The sequence below is a fragment of the Pinus tabuliformis genome, chromosome 3_2 (genome assembly GCF_031772625.1).
Source record: "Pinus tabuliformis cultivar Carrire ecotype Pingquan chromosome 3_2, CPIR1, whole genome shotgun sequence".
Lineage (NCBI taxonomy): Eukaryota > Viridiplantae > Streptophyta > Pinopsida > Pinales > Pinaceae > Pinus > Pinus tabuliformis.
In genome coordinates this window covers 57,619,508-57,646,449 of record NC_142302.1, presented here as the reverse complement: position 1 = coordinate 57,646,449, position 26,942 = coordinate 57,619,508, and the positions used below count along the sequence as shown (strand labels likewise).

Here is a 26,942-nt window from a genome sequence, read left to right as displayed (position 1 = left end):
ATGATCTGAAAATACTAGATGGTAAATATGCTCTGAACCATTATTTACCAAAAATCAAGTGAATATTAAGGTAAATGCATAGTGCTTCCTTTCCTATTTATTAGAAATCGACAATATTGAAATAAAAAGTAGGAAAGAGAAAACTAATTCTATTCCTAATCTAACAGACTGAAAAAGTATATAACTAAGTATACTCATACTTCTAATGAATTCATTCTCTCAGTTTTATTTCTGCACTAACGAAAACATTAAAAGTCAACAAAAATAAAACTACAGCTAAATTATTAAAAGGAAAACTCCCGTTAACATTTACATCATAATTTGGTAAAATAAATTTATTTACAAAATTCATACCTTGAAATTATTCCAACCATATGCCTACAAGATTATAAAAATTAGCATGTATTTCGGTGAATGATTGGAATATGTTCAAAGGAAGTGGAAACATCAGGCCATACTTGAATGATATATTTTGAATTATTGAATCTTGCTTAAAACTGGCAATGACTGAAATTTTCTTGAGAGCTGGAAATTCCAAATATTTTTCAAATGAAAATCAATAAAGTATGAATGGACATTTAGAATATTTCTAGAAGTGTTACATTGTTGGCCAGAATGTAATGATGCACTCTCAAGTGCCAAAATTTGTGATGAAGTTATTTGGGATTCATTTGCAAAATTTTCCTTCCCACAAGTGTCAACAGAAATTATGAAGTTAAAATAATTGTTTGCATTCACTTGCGAGGATGAGAAAATTTCAAGGTTATGATTCAAAAAGGCTATCTCATCATTGTATGAATTATAAATTGGAATGGATTCATGACTACTGAAATCATTATGATGATTTTGAAAATGAGAATGGATTGAAATTATTTCTTGAATAGTGTTCTTTTCATCTTCAAAAATGCATTTGCTTAAGGAATTGGAAATATGAGAGTCAAACAAAACTGTTTCTGAAGAGAGAAGAGGGTCAACATTTTTAGTCTTTAAGTCTTCATTATAAATGATTTCATTAGTGTTATGTTCCTTTGAATGGAATAAGTCAGAACCAGAGAGATAATTAAATACCGGATTGAGAGAATTTCCAGGATAATTGAAAATATTGTTGGTTAAATTTCTCTACCAATAAGAAAAGTAAACAATAATTCATCATTAATGACAGCACCTCTGTTTTCTAAAATTAAATTTGTGTTCAAAGGGACTGTTGATTGATTATGAATTATATTATTGTTTTTAAAAATATTAGGATAGAGAAAAAAATAAAAAGTTGAAGATATATACCTAAAGGTTTCTCTATGTATAGATGATTGCTAATTTTCCAAAATAGACTCTTCCACATTTGTTCCATTGCAAAACTGAGATTGTTGATCAATGTCTCGACGAAAATCAGATTTACTATATGTTTGACAAATCTGAGAATTATTGGTGGACTTCTCTAAAGTTTGAGATTTATTATCAGCAAAAGAAGATTCTAAATTAATTGTAGCAGTTTGTATATTGCTACCATTCTCTAGTTGATCTACTTGTTGTTGATTTAATTGTTGTTGAATTACTTGATGTCGATTGTTGTTAGTATATTCTACATCTTGTTGATTTTCAATTTCATTAGATATAGTATCATTGTTTAAATATGAAATAGATCAGAAATCAACATCATTTAATTGAATAGCAACAACAAATTTTTATTGAGAATGATGAGTAGTATTTCCAATTTCAATTTGTGGAGGATCGACATTGTCATTTTGAGCAATTGATTCTTTATCAGTAATGGATGTACTTTTATGTTCTTCATAATTATCACAGGACAAAGACACTAAATGTCTTAACCATCCAATTAATTGGAATTGAAGAGGAAAATATTTGGACCGAAATTGCATTAAAGTTAATTTAAATCTAATGTAAAAATTATCTAAAGACTCACCTTTCATCATACGCAATTCTTCTAACTGATCACACACATTTTCGTAATCATATTCCTGAAATGCATGAAGGAAAATCTTCAAAAACTCGTCCCAACTATATATGGAGGCAATTGGAAGAGATAAGCACCAATATTTGGCTTTACCTGTCAAAGTAAGAGTGAAGATCCTTTAAATAATATCTGCATGAATATTGAAATTATTGCAAGTTAAAATAAATTGAAAGAGATGATGTACCATTATACTTTACCTTAGGCAAGGTTTGGATTATCTTTATCGAAGTAGTAGTCAGGTGAGGTCCAATAAAACAACTCTAAGGAGGTCTTTTAAGTGGAGACATAGTAAAAACATAAAAATCTTGAAGTACAAAATTTTCAAAGACAACAATTTACTGTCTCCTTCTAGCGCCAAAATGTTGATGGTGAAAAATGACCTCATCAACATGAAAGGGAGACCACCTGATCGGGAACTTAAATCAGCTCATTTTCTGTTTGGAATGGTTGTTTTGACTAGTTCAATTGGGTCTAGTTACCCTCTCTCCTTCTATGTTGGATTATAGTATGTCTATTATTTGCCAAAAGAAAAGAGACATTAGATTTTCCCTCTTGCAGATCCCTTGCAAGAAAGTGATCCTTAAGCCGAATTAATGGCTCAGTCAAGCCACTCTAAAATTTGCATCTGTATAAGAGGACTTCTAGAATGCAATAATTAAAACTAAATGAAAATCTACTCTAATATGTAAATAACATAAAATAAATCCTAAATCTATCTTAATTGAAAGAAGAATTAGTCCCCCTTTCAACCAAGAGCAAGGTAAAAGGGGATTTGGACCAGCTTTGAATTTGGAATAAAAATGAAGTCAATAAGTTAAGGAAATAGTTTCAAGGCTTATTAGTAGTTCAAGAAAGTATATGTAGTCATTTATTTAATGAATAGTCATCAGATCTCTGATACACATACATCCAAATTCAAATAAAATGAATTCAAACTAAAAAATATGATTGCATTAAGGAAATAGTTCTCATAAAACAATCATTATTAAAACCAAGATAAATTTCACATGAATTTGCTAAATAGTTAACAAGTATGTCGTGTTTATCTATTTAAATTCATTATTTAACTTGATAGCAATTAGATCCATCATTAAAAGATAGCTTTCAAATGATTTAAACAAACATATATTAAATGAATTTACAATAGTGAAAAAACTTCAAAAAACACATACTTATCGAGATCAAGAATTGCATCAAATTTATTAAATGCAGACCATCAATCAGTGTCTATCTTTGAAAATAGTGTACAAGAATTAAAGATTTAATCAAAGCCTTTGAGTACATGAAATTCTCAAAAATTTTGTGATAGAATGAAAGTTTCAGAGCTGAAATACATCTCTTTTAATCCACAAGTATGGTCCAAATTAAATAATTCTCTACAAAAAATTTACCCCCTACAATAGTGCCAAAATATCTCTCTCTTTGCAGAGAATTTCATCCCCAAGCTTTAGATCTAGTACCCCCTAGTTCTTTCTCAAAATTGTTATTTAATTACAAAAATGAAAACTAAAAATGGAGAATTGTTGAAGTTGTTGCTGCCAATCTTGCATCATCTTCCTTGTTGGCCCCTTCTCATTGCTCCAAATCTTCTTTGCTTCATCTCCTCAACTGCTCTCCTACCAAAAACCAATAAAAAATAAATTAAATTGCAAATCAAAATTAAAATTACAAATTCTGGGAAAACAAACTTCTCCAATCAAAATTCAATTAAATAAATAAATGAAAGAAATCAGAGCTTCCCATTGATCCTTGTAAATATATTTTTGGTCAAAGAGGACAAAACCAAATGGATCTGCAATCGCCAAAAGCTTTGGGCAAATGAAAATGCAAAAACTAAACTAAGAAAATTAGTTTTGATTGCAAATTCTAAAAATAATTTTCTACTAAATTTTAGACTTGGTTAATAATCAAATCTGATTATACAACCACTTTAAAAATACTCTACATGATTATATCTTTCTAATGAGTTGTCCTAGGCCTCATTTAGCCAAGTAAAACCCAACTTATGAGCTTCCAAAGTTGAAATGTCAAAGCTTTCATAGTTTTAGAAAAATGCATGTCTAGACTAAAATTAAACAAATTTAATTAAAAAATTTAATCTTAATTAAATTAAAAATCTAGTTAGATATTAACTAATTACAATTATATTAATTAAATATATCCAAATTATTAAAATAATTGAATTATTAATGTACAATTTAATTGAATTGAATTAATTAATTTAATTTATTTATTTACAAATCAATTAAACTATTTACAAAACTTTACTTAACAAGGAAGGCTGCGAAGCAGCTAGTCCCTGCACATAGTTCTATCTAGCTGGACATGGGCTGTCGTAGGCTTCAATTTTTAAGAAGTGCTAGCAAGAGCTAAGAGCAAAATGCAGCTTCTGTATACCAGAAGTTTTAAACAGGAAAGAAAAGACAATCTAAGGATAAAAAGGCATGTTTGCAAGGCAGAAGAAATGTATTCCTGCAAATAGGCTCGTTTCAATTTAATTTAAACTTGCTAACATTTCACAATTAGAAATCATAATAAGACAATTCATTACCCTGGACAACTACAGAAAACTAATTTCACTATTTACAAGATTTCTCCCCAGTAAGAAACTCTTCACTCCATCGTAAAAATGGAGAAAATCATTTTGATTTCATGCAAATCCACTCGTACCAGTTATATTAAGTTTCAAGCAACCCAAGTAAAGAAAAGTACTTAGGAACAATATAAATAATTTGCAAAGTGGAACTAATGAGAATGTTGAATTTGCTAAAACATTATGGCCATGGGTGTTGGCTGTGGCAGTGGTACGAAAAAGGCATATATTATAACCGAGCCTGTGGATATAAAAAAGAAAACATGGAGGGAGCCCTCGATAGTGACCCCAGCGAGAACTATTAGAGACAATAATGCCGTTGGTGAAGTCGTTGCTCTTAGCTCTTGCTAGCACTTCTTAAAAATTGAAGCCTACGACAGCCCATGTCCAAAGATTCGTATTGTTCATTTCGTTAAAAATAGTTCTGTATGACTGATTTTTTCTGCTTTTCTTGGCCTGGCCATCGGCCAGGCCAAGAAAAGCAGAAAAAATCAGCAGTCATACAGTGCTTGACCTAATTTGATAGCTAGAATACCTGCTGTACACATGCTTCCTTGAACAACATGAAATTGGCAATAACAAAACCATGATTTTGTATGATATGAGAAAATATCTGATAAGTAGAGTGTTATAGAAGCCTAAAGAAATGTTAGGCTTGAGATTTCTGGGAAGAAAACCTGATTGAAAGCCAAGCTGCTTATTTGCGTTCAAACATCAACTCTGAATCTCCTGATCTAGTTGGGAAACTGTCGGCATATAGTGCTGCTGGTCAATCTCTGAACGTCAAAACATAGTATAAAGAGACAGACTATAGTTGTGTGGCATCCTTTCAAATGTAGTTATAAACGACCCTTGTAGAGGATATTTACTGTGTTCTACGGTGCATCCACAATCGAGTGTTAGTTAAAGGCTCATACATGTACTGACAGTTGTATGACCCAGAAGACCTCGTGGTTTATTTTGGACCACTTAAACATGTTCTCCTTCTATCAGCCTTCCATTAACATAATTATGAAGGTCATACAACAGAATTATCATCATGCTGTTCCACTATTTCAACTATTCGGCATGATTGTTCGTGTGCATTGAACTACTTGCCATGTGCTGCCACAGCTGCCAGCATTTGCGGCTGCCGCTTTGACAATTCGACAAAAACACTGGTGATGCATGAAGGTGAAGTTGATTTTCTGTTGAATTGATTTGCTTGCGGAGTACACGAATTCAAAGGCGGCTACTAGCTTCAGCCTTCATAATACGTGATGTGTCATAGCTATCCTGGCAAGCTCTTAGTTCATGCTATAGCAGGAGATATAGTGGAGTAAGTTACTCCCCGCAGATTTGAAGTATTTCTCAGAAAAAGAGAGTAGACTAGTTCACCAGTTTCAGTAATACATAAATCACACAATTGCAATAGAAATAGTCACATGAACAAGTTTCAGTAATACATAAATCACGATTCAAGATACACCAGTTTATGTTGCTAGCCCAAAATGACACAACTGCAATAGAAATAGTGACTTGAGAATACAAGACAAGCACGAATGCTAACAATTAGGACATTAGTGCCGCAGTCGAGCAGAGACGATAGAAGCATAAAAAATGCGAGTTGCAGCACCATGGCGGACGCAAATGCATATTTGAAGCATCCGTCGTACACCTGTAACAGAGAAGGAAGTGGGGAAATAAGACATGTGAAGAATACAAGACAAGCACGAATGCTAACAATTAGGACATTAGTGCCGTAGTCGAGCAGAGACAATAGAAGCATAAAAAATGCGAGTTGCAGCACGATGGCGGACCCAAATGCATATTTGAAGCATCCGTCGTACACCTGTAACAGAGAAGGAAGCGGGGAAATAAGACAATGCGTAAGATAATGCAAAAGAGATGTTATTGTTTTTTTGGTTTCTTTTTTCTTTGTCTTTCGACTTTTACGATGTCAATAATCAGAAGAGTCATAAGAATAAGTGCTAAGAGAAACAATGTTGTGAGTTCAGTAAGTTGGCTTATGCTAATGGATTCCATGTTATGTGAAGCGGGGAGGTGTATGTGAGTATCCAGGTGCAGAAGAGGCCAATTTATACAAAAGTTCAACGTGTTTGTAAGGTGGTTTTAAGTGTGAATGGAGCTAAAATACTTGAGGCTCGGATGGAGCAGGGCAGAATTTAATGGTCGGCATAAAACGAAAAGCTTACGTTAAGTGAGCAATCGGTGCAATTAAGTGGTCGATATGACATGGGGAGCAAATGGCATATGGAATGATGTATGTGGCGGCAGAAGTAAATGCGAAATTAGGTGATGTATCTGACGTCGGGCAATCTTGGTGGTAGATTGGGTCCGACAGGAAATCTATGTCAATATCTAGGTGCAGAAATCTTGAAGATCAGATTGGAGCAGGCCAGTATTTAATGATGGGCATAAAACGAAGACCTTACGTTAAGTGAGCGATCGGTGCAATTAGGTGATCGATCTGACATGGGGAGCAAATGGCATATGGAATGATGGATGTGGCGGCAGTAGTAAATGCGAAATTAGGTGCCCCTTTGAGTCTGTGAAGACAAGAGCCAAGATTACAAAACGAAGGCAGAGTACATCAGCTGAACTTAGGGATACAAACTGTCAGAAACCTAGTCTTTATCATACATGTATAGCTCGTATGTTAAGTAGAGATTGGTGTATTCAATGGGTTTAGTTCAATATGCTTATACCTAGTATACTCATTAAGCAACAGGTTTCATGTCCTTGTTGCTTACTCTATACTGGAAGCTATTACTCTGGGAAAGAAAAGTAAAATTATTGATCAAATACCTCCAAGTGCTGTCGTACATCTCCACCACCATTATAGGTGTAAGTATGCACTATGTGCTTTGAATAGGCAACCCCTGTTGACATCAAGGGATAATAAAAGTAACACAAATCAATTTAACTGCATGTGCAAAAACAATGTAAAGCTGGAAAAGACACAATGCTTGTGCAACAGCTTTCAACATGTAACTTCTTACCAAACAAATTGCCATCTGGACTCCACACAACACGGTTGTCATACCTGTATAGCTCATATGTTAAGTATGTGTATTTACCTATATTAAGCAGGATCTGTAAGCATAAGTAAGTCATTCCATATTAGAGATAATGTAATGAAACTTATGACTAGAGATTGGTTAGCTGGAATAATGAAGTTGAATCAATTAGGCAAGTAAGCTTAACCTTGTTGAAACTTATGACTAGAGATTCGTGTATTCAATGGGTTTAGTTCAATATGCTTATACCTAGTATACTCATTAAGCAACAGGTTTCATGTCCTTGTTGCTTACTCTATACTGGAAGCTATTACTCTGGGAAAGAAAAGTAAAATTATTGATCAAATACCTCCAAGTGCTGGCGTACATCTCCACCACCATTATAGGTGTAAGTATGCACTATGTGCTTTGAATAGGCAACCCCTGTTGACATCAAGGGATAATAAAAGTAACACAAATCAATTTAATTGCATGTGCAAAAACAATGTGAAGCTGGAAAAGACACAATGCTTGTGCAACAGCTTTCAACATGTAACTTCTTACCAAACAAATTGCCATCTGGACTCCACACAACACGGTTGACAGATACACCCGGTTCCTTAACAAGTGCTGCCTGCAGTCCCAGTGCAAAAGATTAAACTGATTGCATCATACATACAGTGCAAGTTGAACAAAAAATCCAAACTAAAACTCTCATATGGACAGCACAAATTATGTTTATAGCTGTATCTTCCTAATAAATACATGATATGAGTTCTATTCGCATTCAGTAAGCTTGATACGGATAGATAAGCATGATACAGAAGCTTAACCCTACTACAGCTAGCTACATGTCACTATGAATGCCATTGATTAACTTATACGACATACAGGATAAGGTCACAGTAATGTAAATGAATATGATAGCTTAACCAAGTGACTTGATTCACGTAATTAGATATGGTTACATGAGAAGAGATGATACAGGAGCTATATCCATTGATTTAATTAGACAATAATCAAGCAGCACATACCTTAATGACACATAGCTATATAGTTGACATCAAGGGATAATAAAAGTAACACAAATCAATTTAACTGCATGTGCAAAAACAATGTAAAGCTGGAAAAGACACAATGCTTGTGCAACAGCTTTCAACATGTAACTTCTTACCAAACAAATTGCCATCTGGACTCCACACAACACGGTTGTCATACCTGTATAGCTCATATGTTAAGTATGCGTATTTACCTATATTAAGCAGGATCTGTAAGCATAAGTAAGTCATTCCATATTAGAGATAATGTAATGAAACTTATGACTAGAGATTGGTTAGCTGGAATAATGAAGTTGAATCAATTAGGCAAGTAAGCTTAACCTTGTTGAAACTTATGACTAGAGATTGGTGTATTCAATGGGTTTAGTTCAATATGCTTATACCTAGTATACTCATTAAGCAACAGGTTTCATGTCCTTGTTGCTTACTCTATACTGGAAGCTATTACTCTGGGAAAGAAAAGTAAAATTATTGATCAAATACCTCCAAGTGCTGTCGTACATCTCCACCACCATTATAGGTGTAAGTATGCACTATGTGCTTTGAATAGGCAACCCCTGTTGACATCAAGGGATAATAAAAGTAACACAAATCAATTTAACTGCATGTGCAAAAACAATGTGAAGCTGGAAAAGACACAATGCTTGTGCAACAGCTTTCAACATGTAACTTCTTACCAAACAAATTGCCATCTGGACTCCACACAACACAGTTGACAGATACACCCGGTTCCTTAACAAGTGCTGCCTGCAGTCCCAGTGCAAAAGATTAAACTGATTGCATCATACATACAGTGCAAGTTGAACAAAAGATCCAAACTAAAACTCTCATATGGACAGCACAAATTATGTTTATAGCTGTATCTTCCTAATAAATACATGATATGAGTTCTATTCGCATTCAGTAAGCTTGATACGGATAGATAAGCATGATACAGAAGCTTAACCCTACTATTGCTAGCTACATGTCACTATGAATGCCATTGATTAACTTATACGACATACAGGATAAGGTCACAGTAATGTAAATGAATATGATAGCTTAACCAAGTGACTTGATTCACGTAATTAGATATGGTTACATGAGAAGAGATGATACAGGAGCTATATCCATTGATTTAATTAGACAATAATCAAGCAGCACATACCTTAATGACACATAGCTATATAGCTATGAACAGGGAGGTATAACAAGAGATTTTCTAGCTTACCTCACCTCCGTGGGCTATGGCTGGTTCAAGATACTAGTATGTTTCAACCAAACTCATTGCTCATATAAAACACGTATTCTCCATATAGAGATGATATCATGACATAACAGCTACTATTCCACCTTAAACGTAGCTGGCAGAAAAACCTGTGAACCTTTCTGGCAATATCAAAAGCACTACCCGAATCAGTTCATTTGCCATGGATGGTGTAATATGCACTGCCCTTTGTGAAAATAGAGGGAGCGGAAAATTATGATTAAACCTCGGGGTACATAATATTTTTACTAAATCATAAAAAGGGGATTTCACTTCACGCAATGGTTCAGTCATACGAGAAGGATATCTGCTTTATATCAAAATTAGTAAGTATAAAGACAGCGATCCAAAATATGGAATCTTCAAGAGGATTACTATCACCTTGAAATATAGATGTAAGTAGTTTTTGAAATTTCGAAAACTTTCTGAAAATCTTTGATCCCTTAAAAACATTATGTGCTTCATAGAGTGCAGGCGTTATCAGCATGTTAACCCTCCGGTGATACTTTGTAAAAGCCCTCACAGGTTCCGGCTTCTGTAGCTGACGTGAGGCAGAATATGATTAAAATCTGCCCTGAAGTTAACTCTGAACAAGCTTACACTCTTGAATTTTGGTTAATCTATACATACATTGTTCTGTCAAGCTCAGGTTTTGAAGATTGGATTGTATGAATTGTTGTACATTGAATTGGACTATTCATTCTGCTCACTACAGTGTTACAATTATTGACACAGTGTACCAGAAAATACATAGAGCAAAGGAACTACAACAATATGTGAGCTGTTTGTATCAAGAAGACAAGAATTAATTGGCCAATGCTTTCATGGCATACCTTTATGTTCAGTACTGCTGCCCATGATAGGCATTAACCAGTGTTTGGATTGGGTCAAAACTGTGTAATGAGCGGGTTGATCAACAGACCCGCTTGACCAACATAGTCCCTCTCATGTGTGTTGAGCAGATGTAATAAATAGGCGTTGAATACGAATAAGAGAGGGGTGTTACCATTAGTACTTGATACTGTACTTCAATGATTGAACTAAAGGATACATAAGAGGTATATGACAGAAAATGCAGCTGGTATTAAGTACCCAACCTTGAACCTTAAGGTCAAAACTCTTTGCTAATCTAATTGAAATTCATAGCCTTCATTCAGCCCTCTCCAAAGTATTTGATAGAAAGCAGTCAGCATAGTCATTCAGATCAAACAGTAGTAAAAAAAATGTTTCAAGTGGATATTAAGTCAATTCAACTGATACAAGAGTTCAAAATATTAGTAGCCCGCTTCATTTTCATTGAGTTGCCAATAGTTACAACAACATTTTCCAGTTGCAGGATCAGATCAATCTCTATTTTTACCTAGCTTTACATGCTACTTCTCAAGGGCGGAATGACCTTTTGTGCTTTTCAGGCATGCAGATATAAATTAGAACATCACCTGTAATTTTTTTCTCCTTTTCCAAAAAAGCCTTGTCTTCCTCAACAAAAAGAGGATATACTCCTGCCGTTAAACAATAAGGAGCTTTGTTTCTTTTCATTCCAGTAGAAAATAAATGCCCAAAGGAAGAGTAACTACAGGTATAACAGTAGCATGAAGATGGTAATCCGAACCATCAAAACATTCATCAGAGTTGTTTATTTTCAGCCCAACAGAAACTAAAATGCCCAGAAGAAGAGTTCTTATGTTCAAATAATAATAAAGACAGATATAACAATACCATGAAGATGGTATTCCAAGCTTCCAGCAGATATGAACTCGTAGACCAGAGAAAGTCACATCCTACAGAGGATAAAATGTGTCAATCTGTACGCACAATGACATCCGAACTATCCAACAGGAAGCTGTTGTGTACATGGAAATCTCGCAAACTGTATGTAACGTCGGCAACGTCTTCGAGATACTTTTCATACGTGAGTCCTGTTAAGGATGGACACAGTTCGAGCAGTAAACTGTCCTTTAGGATGCATTTGTATTGAACATTTGCGTCGGTTTGGATTGTGCAATTTAATTGCAAACTGCGTCGATATGTAGTTAGCTGTTTGCATGTGGAACAGTTAAGTTGGTCCATGATAACTGTTCCAAACGTATCGGCGGGCAGAGAGCAATTGTTACAGATTATAACAAAGGGTTCTGTATGTATGTTTGCTATAGTGAGCATTCCTTTAACCTGGTCCATGTTTCAGTACAAGCCTAGCGTTAGATATTGTAATAAAAATACTAAGAGGATGTTAAATGAACGTGCGTAATTTAGGAGAACAGGAAATAAAGATTTATAATATATATTCTGTGGAGTATGAGAGGACCTTTGTTGTTGAGGCAGGTAGTTTTCTCAGGTCTGCAAGTACCCTGTCTGAAGTAACGGCTGTAATGAATGTAGATTTGCAAGTGCGTAACGACCCACGTTCTTTGCCTCGGGCAAGATTTCGAAACAGCACCATTGGTGCTTCTTGTTTCAAAATTTGTTGTTGGATTGATTTGAAAATTGGCTTAAATGTACTAAAAAGATGCACCTGCGTTGCAAAATGTACTAGTGTTAAATGTAATTGCTTTTAAGTAAATGGTTACTTAAAATGTATAGATGATTTAAATGTTAAAAAGAATAAATGGTTGAATTTGTATATACCGTGGCTTTGTCTTTTTGAGCTGGGCCGTCCTTGATAGTTAGGACATATTGACCAGCTATTTCTTTCGTTGTTGTTACAAGGCCGGCAACTGTGCCGATTGCAAACGCAGCTGTTGTGCTGGTGAGCTGGTTAATAGTCGTCGTGGGAACAAATCTGTATTCCGTACAGATAGGTGGAATTGGTTCCAAGATGGTCTTCCCATGCAAAACAAGTATACACGGACAGTCTCCATGGTCGTAAACTGTCTTGGCAGAGACCTTGAAATCTGTAATACAGATTCCCTGGCCCACTACAAGTTTCGCTTCAGTAGCAGGAATCAGGCTGTGTGGCACATTTAGCGTAATTGTCATATGCCCTCTGCTGTCCACTAGGTCAGCACGTAACAATTCAATTCCGTGGGCTTCGTCGACCAGTGTTTTGTATATTACTAGAACCTGGCCGTGAAAAGTTGTTCCCATTTTCAGCCCTTTTAACTCCTGTATTGTGATTGTTCTGCATAATTGATGCTTGGCTGCTATCTCAGATGTACTTTCCTGTTTCTGCCTGTAGAACAATATTAAAGAATCTGAATTAACATTATGTTTGTACTACAAAACTTGATGTACTTTCCTGTTTCTGCCTGTAGAACAATATTGAAGAATCTGAATTAACATTGTGTTTGTACTACAAAACTTGTAACAATAGATTTGAAGGTTTTTTAGTTACTTTTTAGCAGTTTCTGAGACGTCACAAGTCTCTAAGAGGGAGCATGTCTCTGGAGCAGGTACTTCTTCGTGCTGTCTTTTCATATTAATTATCTGTTTACCAGTCTCTGATCTGAAAGGCAGCAAGGCTCTGGAGGAGTTACTTCTTCGTGCTGTGTTTTCTTATTAGTTATCTGTACAACACGAGTACAAGCTATTAGGTCTACAAGCAAAACTTGTTCCATGTAATAATAAATATGTATTCTATTAGGTCTACAAGCAAAATGTGTTCCATGTAATAATAAATCTGTGCATAACGTTATTCTATGTGTCGTTACATACCTAGATCAGTTAACGCAGAGTGTTGCAAGGGAGCTACAAGAAATAGACTTTCAGTATGGCCATTGGAGATTGATATTGCTCGGATAACACAGCATTTGTTTGAACAGGGAAATATGAAGTTTCCTTGAATATGAAGTTTAGCAAATTGGTTATCTGTACAACACGAGTACAAGCTATTAGGTCTACAAGCAAAACTTGTTCCATGTAATAATAAATATGTATTCTATTAGGTCTACAAGCAAAATGTGTTCCATGTAATAACAAATCTGTGCATAACGTTATTCTATGTGTCGTTACATACCTAGATCAGTTAACGCAGAGTGTTGCAAGGGAGCTACAAGAAATAGACTTTCAGTATGGCCATTGGAGATTGATATTTCTTGGATAACACAGCATTTGTTTGAACAGGGAAATATGAAGTTTCCTTGAATATGAAGTTTAGCAAATTGTAGAGAAACTTGTGTATCAATGCTACTTTGATTTTGCTATAGGCTAAAATTGATTTGTTCCAAGGGTCATTAGAGCTGTAATAGCGCATAGAATATGTTGTGATCAGACCAATAAGCCCATGTTACATTTATCTCACACTGTTTCATAGGCAAAGTTGTCCAGATATGGTCTATTACTGTGTTTCGGCGCGGAGATAGTTTGCTTGTTATTTCATGTAAGTTTTCCATTTCCATAAATTGTACAAAGAGTTTGCTACGAGCTGTTTCTTGTTGTATGTCAATGTTCAAATCACCAACAACTAAAAAAACACAGTCAGTATATGTAGTTTGCGACTTTGCTTCCTGAATTATTTGCATTATTGTGGATACTTGTTCAAATGGTGCTGCATAAATGTTCATTAAACAAATTGGTCGTCGGAAGTACATGTCAATTAGGCTAAGCTCTGTTTTGTTCTTGCAAAATGTCTTTCTTGCTCTAATAGGTATTTTTTTGTTTATGCAAGTAAGAACTCCATGTGTAGAATGTGCAGCCGCAAAATTGAATGATAAGAATTCTTTGACTACTGGTGGAGTGTACAAATGAGTTTCTTGAAAACATAGAATCATGTTGTCCATTAAGTCATTGTGATGAATCACGTCACTAAGATGTGCACGTAGACTACATGTGTTCAGGCTTGCAATCGATAAAACATCCTTGTTAACAGATTTCTTCTTTGCGAATTCTAGTTTCCATGCACCAGTTGTTTCTAGCCGTGCCATCTCATTGATTATTTTGTTTTTGACATGGAAGTTTTGTTGTGTCAATTTGTTAATCAAGTATAGTGAGTCAATAGTTCGAACACGTGATAATGCAGTGTAGACTAGACCATGTTTTGTGACACCAGTTGGGTCAAATGCAAGTTGATCCAATGTCAACCCTTGTGTCCGGTGTATTGTCCGGGCACAGGCTAATTGGATTGGAAATTGTTTTCGAATTGTAATTTGTAATTTGTTCCGAGACATTGCTAGCGATTTTGCTATTCGAAAGATTGGTGTCCAATTTGGCATTATGTTTATGTCGTATAGTTGTTTGAAGTTGCTTCTTTGTTGTTTCCCAATTTCTGGGTCTGAAAAATCTATCCAGACAATGTCAGGCCTGTTGTTATTAGATGAATAGGATTTGAAAATCCCTTCAGCACCATTTACTAATCCATCGTTTGTATTGTAATTTCCTGCATATAGTTCAACTAACATGTTCTGTTTAACTGTAATTGTTGATGGCAGTGAGATTGTTTTATCAAAAGCAAAATAACTCGACCCAGGAAGCTCGTAGTTGTCAATTGCAACGAGCATTATTTGTTCCCCCTTTGTTAGGGAAAGCATTTTCACATTGTGAATATGGACATCTTTGTTGCGATAGAAAATGTGTGGGAAAACTAGGCTTGAAGGTGGGACCCTATAGCAGTTGTTGTTTACATAAGCAATATCTTCATCTGTTTGCATGTTTAATCTCATCCTATTTAGTACATCAATGAACAATGGGTCTTTTTGGCGCATGGCTGTGTGCAGTTGATAACATTTTATTTTCTCTGGCCAGAAGCCATATGGAATTGTGTTTTTGTTGATTTTTGGGTTTTCAAAGATCAGGGAGTCTCTGACTGGGTTTGCCTGGTAAAGATCGCCGGAGAATATCGTGTCAACATTGCCAAAGTATGAAGTTGGTGTGTGTAAGATTTGTCGCAGGCGCTTATCAATTTGATATAGTGTTGTTGCACCAACAAGCGATGCCTCATCTATGAGGAGGACACACAATTGTTGGAAATGCTTTGATAATGTGTCCAATTTTTCATTGTTTAGTGAGGGGCAATCTGCTTTGTTAAAGGGCAAATAGAATGCAGAATGCAATGTGACACCACCAGCATTGAAGGCAGCTTTGCCCGTGTATGCAGCGATTATTCCTATTAGTTGTGATGGGTTATAAGGCAATGCCACATTGTGTATGCGTACTAAGGATTGGAAGATTGCCTTGGCTGTGTGTGTCTTGCCTGTTCCTGCACCTCCTGTTAATAACAGGTAGATTAGCTCGTCTGGTCTGTACAATTTCCTTGTTATAACATCAGTAACTATGCTTGCTTGTTCGGTGTTTAATTGTCGCATTAATTCATAGTACTCTACGTCTTCAAGTATACGTGGTTGTTTCACGATTTCATATGGCCTTGTAGATGGTAAAGCAAACTTTTTTCTATCTTGCAAATGTCCCAAGTCATTTTGGAAGTCGTAGTTTTCATATTTGTCATCTATCGATTTGTTAAATGTTATAGTTTCTCTTTCATTTGATTTCAAACTATCTATGTCAAATATTTCTCCAGTTTCTGTTTCTACTGTGTGCATTGTGTCATCTATGTCACCCCATGTAGTTGTTGTAGCAAATTTGAACTTTTGTTCATTTTGCTTGACTATTTCTTCGACCGCAACATATGCAGCTTGCCAACTTGTGTGATGTTGCTTAATTGCAGTTTCACTTCCTCGATAAGGATAGTATAACATCAATTGCTCTCTACAGTGATTTTCAATGTCCTTGTATTTGTTATATCTAACAGATCGAATGACACATGGTCTACTTGATTTTCTGCGTTCTTGTCCTTTCTTTGTATAGCTAGATGCAAATTCTGCTAAGCAGACATGTTCAATAGCAGTAGGTCGGAGAGCATAGTAGTCAGTAATTGATGGGCACATTATGTCTTCTGAGTCATTTGCTTCCTTCTGTAGATATTTTTGTCTTTTAAGAACAAATGCACGATCATCGACAGGAGATGTGTTAATAAATACACATTTCCGTGAACTGGAGTTTAGTGGGAGCGATAACACAATATGCACTGCTTGTTGTGCAGACATTTGTTGCAAGTTGACCAAAGCTTTCCCTAAAGAACTAATGGTATCTAGGATATCAGATTTTGTTTTCACATGATTGTCGCGTATGTTTTTAAATGTTCTTGTGAGTGTTTTATCTTCTTTTGTCATATAAGAACTGCAATACATTGCAGCTGCATATGAATCAAGTACAAATTGGGAATCAGTGTTTGCAATCCAAATTCCTGGAATATGTTTAGCGAAGTTGTTTGTCCAGGTGTCAACTGGGTTCCTTTGCAATAAGAGTGTTGTTCGATTTAGTGTACATTGGATAGCATGTATGTATTCATTGTGTGCTAGTCCAAGGTTGGCTAAAAAGCTATCAAATGTATCATTCTCACTGTATCTTGTATTGTTTATTGCTTCGAAGATTAGCTTTGCATGTGCTTTTGTTTTATCACTATCGAATTCAAGAGGCTCAAGTATTTTTGTTACTTTCATTGGCGGTACTGGGAAATTAAATCTGCAATTAGAATTTGCACGCTTCCTACAACTTTTTGTGTGACAATGGTGTTGTAGAACTCTAAGTTCACTTGCAAGTAACAGTGAATTAGTTGACAAGTAATTGTCAACGAATTCTTCGACTTCAATATTTGTATTTTGACCATAGATTGGTGCAGATTTTATCCATAGTAAGCCATGTTCATGTTCACTGCCCCGGTTTTGGAATTCAGTTACATAGAAGTGGTCAGTGAGCTCTCCATAATACTTGTGATCATGAGATATCAATTGATGTAATGCATCCCTCCTAGATCTATAGTAGCATACACAAGTAACAGGGTCGTTTCTTATTAATGAGCTAGGTTCATTTTCATCAAGTTCACCTGTGTTTGGTCTTCTAGTGTTTTGTTTTATGTGTCTCAATGCATGCATTAAAGGATCCCAAAGATGCTCTGCACTGCTAAACGAAACAAAGAAAGTGGGCGGCCCTAGTTGTCGTATCATTGCATAGAGTTTGTTCCGTATTTGCTGGTGGTAGTCAGGTGAGGTACGAATTGTTTTTAGGTCCATGTACCCAATGTCAGAATTTAAAATACGATCTAGGTTTGGTTTTGACTTAACGTCTTTTGCAACTAGTTTTCTACCTTTCAACTGCCCTTTTCTAATTCTAATCCACATTGTATTCAACACCTGATTTATGATAATGCGAATTGCTTTATAGAACAGGTTTGTAGTATGATAAGCAAAATCGTGGCTTTTATGCAGCACTTCCCAGTGGCAAATCTTTTGATATGTAAAGTTTTTGGAGATGTCAGCTGGGCGTTTGTTGCCATAGAAAAGCGATGGGAAACTCATTTCTTCTGAGTACTTATCTTTGAAGATTCCTAATGGCATGTATCCAGCAGCAGGTGCAATGTTAATTTGTTTATTTACAAGGTCATGGACGGTGTGTGCATCAATGAATCCATGGACCAATGTTTTTGTCGTTGGTTCATCGTTGTCTTGGTTATCGTCTTCGCTATCTTCAGCGTCACTTGAACTTTCATAAGCTTCTTGGTTTTGTAGGAATGCCTCTTTCCAATTGTCATTTATGGTAGCGTTCTCGAGCTTGTAAAGCATCCTTTTGCATAATTGTTTTAATGCTTTCATCACTTTGTGAACTCGAACTCGACCAAATGCATAAGCACTTTTGAATCTTAAACTCTTTTTGAGAACAACGGCAACCGTGTCAGTGTCTTTTATAGTTTGAGGCAATGCAGATTGGATTCTGGAAATGTTAGTGGGGACATTGATGACTCCTCCAGTTAAGCCCAGTTGCGACTTCTTATGTCGATGGCCCATTTCTTTTATTTGCAAGAAGGGCAATCTTAATGCGACTAGTCTTTCCTCTAGTTCAGTGAGGTCTCTCAGTGTTCTAGTGCCATTGTTTCTTCTTATGTGTTCAGGGACTGCATATTTAGCAATTGTTTCATGTTCAATTGCTTTTTTGCAATGTTTACAAATGTAGCAATTTTCAACATGAGATTTAACATTCTCGAAACTAGTTGATAGTTTCCTAATCTTATTTTGTTTTGCTTGACATTCTTGTTTCACAAAGCAGATGTCTCTTTTGAAAAAAGTTGTTTCACATGATGAACAATTGAAAATAGGTGTGTCACTTACTTGTCTTTGATATATTTGATCAAACTCTGATAATTCTGGTAATTTGTTCATTGATCTTGATTGAATCGAGAGGTCGGATTCTCCTGATTTCTTTGATTGTGCTGAACGATCCTTTGATGTTGTTGCAAATCGATTGTAGTCCATGTTTTCTATGACTATTTCTTGTTTCATTGTTGCTGTGTTGAATGCAAGTCTTATTTTCTCTGTTTTCGATTTTGTCCGGATAATGCCTTTAAGCAAATGCAAAGATAAGCTTTTTGTCTCTTTGCCTAATGAGCAAGGGATTACAATTCTCGTTTGTGCGTTGTTTCTAATTTGTTTTTCCAAGTTTCTAAGTGATCGAAATCTCAGTGTCTCGAATTTTACTTGGTTCGTTGATCGCGTTGATAGATCCGTTGATCTTCCTGCAGATGGGCTGTAGTCCATGTTTTCTATGACTATTTCTTGTTTCATTATTGTTGTGTTGAAGACAAGTCTTATTTTCTGTGTTTTCAATTTTTCCCGAATGATGCCTTTAAGCAAACGCAAAGATAAACTTTTTGATTGTTTGTCTGATCGACAACAAGTTACAATTTATGTTTGTCTGTTGGTTCTAATATGTTCTTTCAAGTTTCTAAGTGATCGGAACCTCCGTGTGTCACTAACATCTTTTGTGTGCGGTGTGTCACAAATATCTTCTGTGTTGTTTAGAATTACTTGTTGTTCCATTGTACTTCTGTTATATTGAATGCCTATGTTTTGCCTTTTCGGATTTTCCTGAGCAATGTCCTTAAGCACATGCTTGTTTAAGTGACAAGGTGGTTTGAATTTAGCTTCAATTGGTTGACATTTTGTCTCAGGTTGTGGTTCAATATTGTTCTTTGAGGTATCGGCTTGTTGTTGGAAGGTACAACCAATTGTAGGCTGCCTATGAACCAAAGGCTCGAAGTGCCCATTCAAAGGATCATCGTCATGGAACAGTATGTCACGAGTATTTGTTGTAATACCTGAATTGAAGTGCAAATACAGTCTCATCTTTGTTTTGGACCAAACCCTAATTGGAATTTTCAACCAGTTTGACAGCCAATGGATGCAGAAAATATCTCCCCATAGACCTCTAAATGCTGGGGGTATATTGTTTGAGGCAGATTTAGCCATTTTGTCTAAATAGATTTCACGGTTTCTAATGTTATGCATTTCTTTCAGTGAGGCTTCATGCAGTTCATGTTCATAAGACCAAATTGCCTCACTATCTTGTTTTTTGAGACAGTTTCTAAAATATTCTATTGTTCCTTTCCTTAGCTCCACTGATGTGTATCGGAAATCTAGCAAAAGTTCTAAACTATCGAATAAACAGTCTCCAATTTGATATGAGAAATTGTCGACACGAAATAAGTCATGCCTTTGCAATACCAATTGCAACTTGTGTTTATCAGACATAGGTGTGTCACAAACATCTTCTGTGTTGTCTAGAACTACTTGTTGTTCCATTGTACTTCTGTTGTATTGAATGCCTATGTTTTGCCTTTTCTGATTCTTCTGAGCAATGTCCTTAAGCACATGCTTGTTTAAGTGACAAGGTGCGTGTAATTTAGCTTTGATTGATTGACATTTTGTCTCAGGCTGTGGTTCGATATTGTTCTTTGAGGTATCGGCTTGTTGTTGGAAGGTACAACCAATTGTAGGCTGCCTATGAACCAAAGGCTCGAAGTGCCCATTCAAAGGGTCCTCGTCATGGAACAGTATGTCACAAGTATTTGTTGTAATACTTGAATTGAAGTGCAAATACACTCGCATCTTTGTTTTGGACCAAAGCCTAATTGGAACTTTCAACCAGTTTGACAGCCAATGGACGCAGAAAATATCTCCCCACAGACCTCTAGATGCTAGGGGTATATTGTTTGAGGCAGATCTAGCCATTTTGTCTAAATAGACTTCACGGTTGCTAATGTTATGCATTTCTTTAAGTGAGGCTTCATGCAGTTCATGTTCATAAGACAAAATTGCCTCACTATCTTGTTTTTTGAGACAGGCTCTAAAATATTCTATTGTTCCTTTCCTTAGCTCCACTGATGTGTATCGGAAATCTAGCAAAAGTTCTAAACTATCGAATAGGCAGTCTCCAATTAGATATGAGAAATTGTCCACACGAAATAAGTGATGCTTTTGCAATACTAATTGCAACTTGTGTTTATCAGACATAGAAGACATGATGACGACTAAGTGTTTGATGCAATATTATGTTTACTGATGCAATACAGTTACAACAAGAGAATCATAATAACAAGTTGAACAATGAAAATGATTATAGAACACGAAGTGATTGTGTGCACCTTTGGGACCGCAAATGTCTGCTAAGCTGCAGAGACTCCTTATGTCAGGTAGCATCCACTGCGCAGGTCTGATACTGAAGTTCGAAATATGACTGCCAAGATAAAGAAGAACGTAAACCCATTGATGTAATGCAATTACAACCGCAGAATCATAATAGCAAGTTGAACAATGAAGTGATTGTGTGCACCTTTGCGACCAAGTTCAAAATATGACTGCCAAGTAGGATCAGTCAGTGTAAATCCATTGATCAATCTATATCAACCCAATGCCCTTGTTTTTGCTAATTATGCAAGTACATGCAATGTCACATAACTTGGAAAGGCAAATCAAACAAACTAAAAGCAATGTAATGTCAGTAGTACCAGTCCCTACTGTAGGTTAGGATCAGTCAGTGTAAATCCATTGATCAATCTATATCAACCCAATGCCCTTGTTTTTGCTAATTATGCAAGTAAATGCAATGTCACAAAACTTGGAAAGGCAAATCAAACAAACTAAAAGCAATGTAATGTCAGTAGCACCATCAAATTTGACACTGGTTGGAAGCTTTTGATGCAATGGAGCAAGCCACACCAAATTGTTACAGGTATATTGTTTCTCTTTCTTATGCTGGCATTTAAGACAAAAGAAAATGACTTATTCCGCTAAGCTACTGCATCAGCAAAGTTGTTTCTCTTTCTTATGCTGGCATCAGCAAAGTTGAAGACAGGCCTTGGAGCAAACCGATCAATTAAAAAGACAGAACTTAGTTGTCCTCAAGATTGGATTGAACACAGACACTATAACTCAAAAACCTGATTGACATTATGGACAGATAGTGTACATTTTGTGATCACATTGTCCGTTGGTTCTTGTATACAGTCTAAGGGAAGAAGAGAGAATCACAGAGTATTTTGTTATTGACTGGATTGCCATTGTGTTTCTAGCTAGTTGTGTGCAGGTTCGAACTAAGAGAAGGCTCACTACTAGGAGAAGACAGAAATCCTTATATGGCAGTGGACAGAGAGCTAGTTTCCTTTCTAAACACATCAAATAAGAAGCTTGAGAACAGAGCCCAAAGAAGACTTCCACAAGGACTTATGTTGGTGAAGCGAGTGGGCTATAACTCACTCATTTACAGATCACTGGTGGAGCACAAAGCCACAATGGTGTCATAAAATCCGACTGCATATAATTAGCTAAACAAGATACCTCTAGAACTACAAGTTGCCAAGTATCCTATATTCAATGATGCTGATTATTTGATAGAGCAAGTTTGGGAACTACAGAGACACTTGCAATGATAGCAATTTCAAGACTTGTTTAGTCATACACAGGACTGACTATCCCCCTAGTAACCCAGGATACCCCCGTCAAATCAGGCTAGCTGATGGCCCAACAGATGTTGAGGAAAGGCCTTCTATCCGTCCGCTCTAAGTCTTCGCTCTCAACCCGGCCTTTAAGGATGACCGGCCAGCACGCATAATAGAATGCCTCACTCGAAGGGCTACATTCCATAAGGACAGGCTTCTTTTGACTGCATTTCTCCCTGCTTGCGCCCTTTCCAACTAGTGAAGACCCATTTTGAGTCCCTGTGTTTGGTTTTCCCGTGTAGTCGAGCATCTTCATCAATACCGATAGATTTGGGACATTGACGCCTGCAGACATAGCCATAAACGACCCGTTTCTCTGTAGAACAGGCCTCTAATATCGTCTTCTACCAAATCTGGAATATATTCGCTAAGCCCTATTTCAGACTAACGCAGGCTTCTTTTGACTGCATTTTTCCCTGCTTGCGCCCTTTCCAACTAGTGAAGACCCATTTTGAGTCTCTGTCTTTGGTTTTCCCGTGTAGGGTTGTTTGCTATTACCAGTCCTCCTGTATCCCAAACTCGTTCAGTCATCACACTCTCTGCGTAATTGTTATCGATGGATAGCACCACCGTGTGAATATCTTTTTTTGGATAGCACCGATTTGAGTACAGGAGATTGCGTATAAGATGGGTGGCCTCCATGAGAAGAGTGAGAGCCTTATCCCCCGGTAAGCTCTCCACTCTCAATGTCTTCACCAATACTACGTATTCCACTGTTCTCCCAGCAGTTTCGTAGTTTGCCCAGACTGTGAGGATTATCAGGACTGTCAAAAACAAAATTCGTCTCCATACTTGAGAAATGGAGAAATTTGTCATTCTGATTCGCGATCCCACTCAATACTCTCGCCTGCCCAAAGCCGGACAGGATATCGCGCCCACATGCTGCGGTCACTTAGGGTTTGTCGACTTAGGGTTTTCAGTACCGCTTGACCAACATCCAAAAGCGTCGCGCTTCGGCTTCATCCAGCGATTATGTAATCCAGTGGCCATCCCCAGAGGGAGACGAGCGAACCAGATTCAGGAATCAGATGAACGGGGTTTTGCGCAGAGAGGTGTTGATATTGGGGACTCTGCTGAGCGGGTAGGCGGACACCTCCCGCCATGCACAGACACCTGCACAACAGCCGTTAAGATCAAACCTTTAGCATATGGCGGACACCTGCACAACAGCAACCTTAGCATATGCCTGTTCGGATATAATACGAATTAACATTAAGAATTAACCAATTAATGTTAGCATTAACAGCAAACCGCTCACGGTCAGGCATAATGAACTGGGCCTAAATAGCAATTTAGGCTATGGTCGGGCCTCTTCCGCCTCGGGAAGAGGCCAAATAAGATGGCGAAGGAATAGATGGGCGCACATCAACGCAAGGTCAATTCCGAACTTTATAATAAAACTGCAAATAACATACAAAAAAACTGCAAATTAATGCTAAGTCGGCTACGAACGATTACTATAGTCCCTGCCGGATGCCAGATGGCAGGGACTAATAAAAAGGAGGTTTCTGATGTTTGAAAGCTTTATTTTATATATATATGATGAAGAGGGAAGCATAAGGTTTATTGGAGGTGGGATTTCAGGAGGGATTTTAAATAAAAGCTACGAAAAAATAAAATTCTGAAATATCGTGGAAGGGATGAAGTATGGGATGAAGGGAGGTTTGATATTTAGGGAGTTAATTTTAAAAAGTTTGATAAATAAAAGATATCGAAATGTCGAGGAAGAGGGAGGCCTAAGAATTGTGGATCATAAAAATTAAGTTCCGAAATAAATGATCGCTGAAGTGAGGTGGATAAGGAGTTTCGGGAGATATAAGGGATAAGGATAATGAATAATTTTGGAACTTCATTAAAATAAAAGTTACGAAAAATACCAGCCTCGAAATGCCGAGGTGATGGTGAGGTAAGGAAGACGGGAGTTATAAAGAGTGGTTATTTCGGAGTGTTTTAAAATTAATGTTATGAAAACAATAAGCTCTAAAGTGTGGTGGAGTGTGGTGATGTAAGGTAGGATTTCCTTTCCATATAAATTATAGTGGTTGTTATATATTAAATGAAATAAAAAGAATGGGTAATAAAAGTTTTGATAATAAAAAATTATAAAAATTATAGTGTTCGTTATATATTAAATGAAATAAAAAGAATGGGTAATAAAAATTTTGATAATAAAAAATTATAATTACTGTGTAATTTTGAGATTTCGGATTTTATAATTTTTTTTAAATTGGGATTTTAAATAGAATTTTGAAATCTGAAAACGCTATAATTTTAATTGTTTTACAATTTGGTTGTGGTGATTTTGTAAAACTGTTAGTGAAAAAAATAAATTAATTAATAGAAATGAATTAAAAAGCAATATTTACAATTAATTTCCAAAAACTAAAATAATATGCATTTTGTACATTTTTTAGCTTTCGCAGTAAAAATCACTGAACTTCAGATAAGCACCATTTACAAATCATGCCTCTGAATGAGATGAAATGAGAATTGATGGAAAGCTAGAAAAAAATCAAACGCAATGAAGCAATCAAAATAGAATTCTAAAGAAAACGAAAATATGACAAAATTATCAGACACTTAACCAAAAGAAAATTTAAAAGGCGATTTAGCCAAAATTTACGAAAAGGTTCCCCATTATTATTATGAAATAATAAGTTAAAAATGGGGGTGTTGTGGTGAACACAACCATGACTTCGATGCAAATCAGGAACTTGGTTTCCAAATCCATGGTTTTCATTATCCATTTATCAAATTTATTTTCCACTCTTTATGCAACAATTTCTCGTAGCTCCTTAAGTGAGGCTTCAAAAGTTGAAAGGCATGCCAAAATACTTGAAAATCTGCCTTGGTTAAATCTAGACCTAATTTTGATTAGATATTTACTAATCTAGGGTTGGATGCATACTCTATTGATAGTAGGATTTTTTATGCCATTGAATGTTGGAACCTAATGCAAGTTAGAATATATTCAAATAATTCATCATGTTATCCCAAGAAGGTTAATCCTCTTCAATAGTTAGAAATAGTCATCTACTAAGTAGTCATTAACTAATTAACCCATGCTTAATATAGGAAAGGGCTTCATTAAGTTAGGATTAAACCCTCTACGTGATTCAAAAGGTAACCGAGAGTCTATGTGGCTAAGACATATAGGGATATATCAAGTAAGAAACCATATCAAATGGAATGGAATAAAACCACCTTATGAAACTGGCACCGGTTAAAGAAGAATATGCCAAGGCTTTTGCAACTGAGGTTTCCATTATGCGAATGAAGACAATGTCATGGTGAAGATCTTTAAGTAATACAATGATGAATGATGTTTTAGCCTTGTCATAAGGCATCTAAAAATATATTTCAATGAAAAGGGCATGCTAATGGTTCTTAGGCCCAAGCCTACTCCATTCCTTGCCAAATTTTTATGTGAATATATAATATACCACCCCAAATGAAGCTCGTTTTTTTCTATCCTTACCACCTTAAGAAAAATTTGCTTCAAATGCAAGTCCATTGCCTTGGCTATGAGCTTATATGAGGTGTTGAGCATTGTAATTGGCCCTTGGTTGGAGATAGGATTAAGGTCTCCACCTTTGGGGTGAATTTGATAAACTCTTGATTGATATTTGCACTAGTTGACTGTTTGGCCAATGCCTCCTTATAAACCCATGGTCATGTATAATTCACATGAGAAACCATTAAGATCAGGAGCTTTCTCATTAGACATTTAGTTGAGGTCAATGGGAAACTCTTGTAATATGAAATGGGTTAGTCAAAATCCCTTTTAAACTCCTAAAACATCTTGATAGGAATTTTTCCAATTACTTATTCATGGTTTTACATATTTCTTCCATAAAAGATTCAAACTTAGATTACTATCACATGATCGGAATTGGATAATTATATTGTTTTTCATCCATATCATTGCATTTGTAGTGGAAAAAAGTGGAGGAATCATCTCACAGGATTGTCCAGCAGGACCTAGTTTGGCGAAACGCAGTCTGAAACCTTCCAGGAGTGTTTTGAGGCATTAAACGACATTTTCTGGGGGTAAAGTTTTTCTTCTCAAGCATAGCACATTTTCATGCTATTATACACACAGAGAGCTTTCCAACAGCACAAGAATCGCATTAATCGGAGTCTGTATGCAAAATTTATGTCACTTAGAAGTTGACCTTTCTATTTGCACACCTATAGTTAGAAAGGATGTTGTGTCATCCCCCATTATTCATGGAAAAGGGGCTAGCCACGTGTTTGTTATGTAAAAGAATCTAGAAGAGTCTATTTTGTAACTCTAGTTACGAGTTGATGTAGTCA

The 26,942-nt window shown here is 36.1% G+C and overlaps 3 protein-coding genes across 3 annotated transcripts; all 3 read right to left on the bottom strand.

Annotated features, from left to right (window-relative positions):
* Positions 1-11,560: 11,560 nt before the first annotated feature.
* LOC149179793 (uncharacterized) lies at positions 11,561-13,586 on the bottom strand. Its single transcript, XM_089418063.1, has 3 exons — positions 12,494-13,586; positions 12,174-12,380; positions 11,561-12,037 (listed from the first exon to the last, which is right to left on the bottom strand). Exons 1-3 carry the CDS (start codon positions 12,950-12,952, stop codon positions 11,669-11,671), a joined length of 1,035 nt encoding a protein of 344 aa, XP_089274189.1. The 5' UTR covers positions 12,953-13,586; the 3' UTR covers positions 11,561-11,668.
* A 451-nt stretch (positions 13,587-14,037) lies between these two features.
* Positions 14,038-18,639, bottom strand: LOC149179792 (uncharacterized). The gene has a single exon (XM_089413646.1). It carries the CDS (start codon positions 18,637-18,639, stop codon positions 14,038-14,040), a length of 4,602 nt encoding a protein of 1,533 aa, XP_089269772.1.
* Positions 18,640-22,624: 3,985 nt separating this feature from the next.
* On the bottom strand, positions 22,625-23,616 carry LOC149179791 (uncharacterized). Its single transcript, XM_089418062.1, has 2 exons — positions 23,196-23,616; positions 22,625-22,956 (listed from the first exon to the last, which is right to left on the bottom strand). The coding sequence occupies exons 1-2, from the start codon at positions 23,439-23,441 to the stop codon at positions 22,636-22,638; spliced, it is 567 nt and encodes a 188-aa protein (XP_089274188.1). The 5' UTR covers positions 23,442-23,616; the 3' UTR covers positions 22,625-22,635.
* Positions 23,617-26,942: the final 3,326 nt, after the last annotated feature.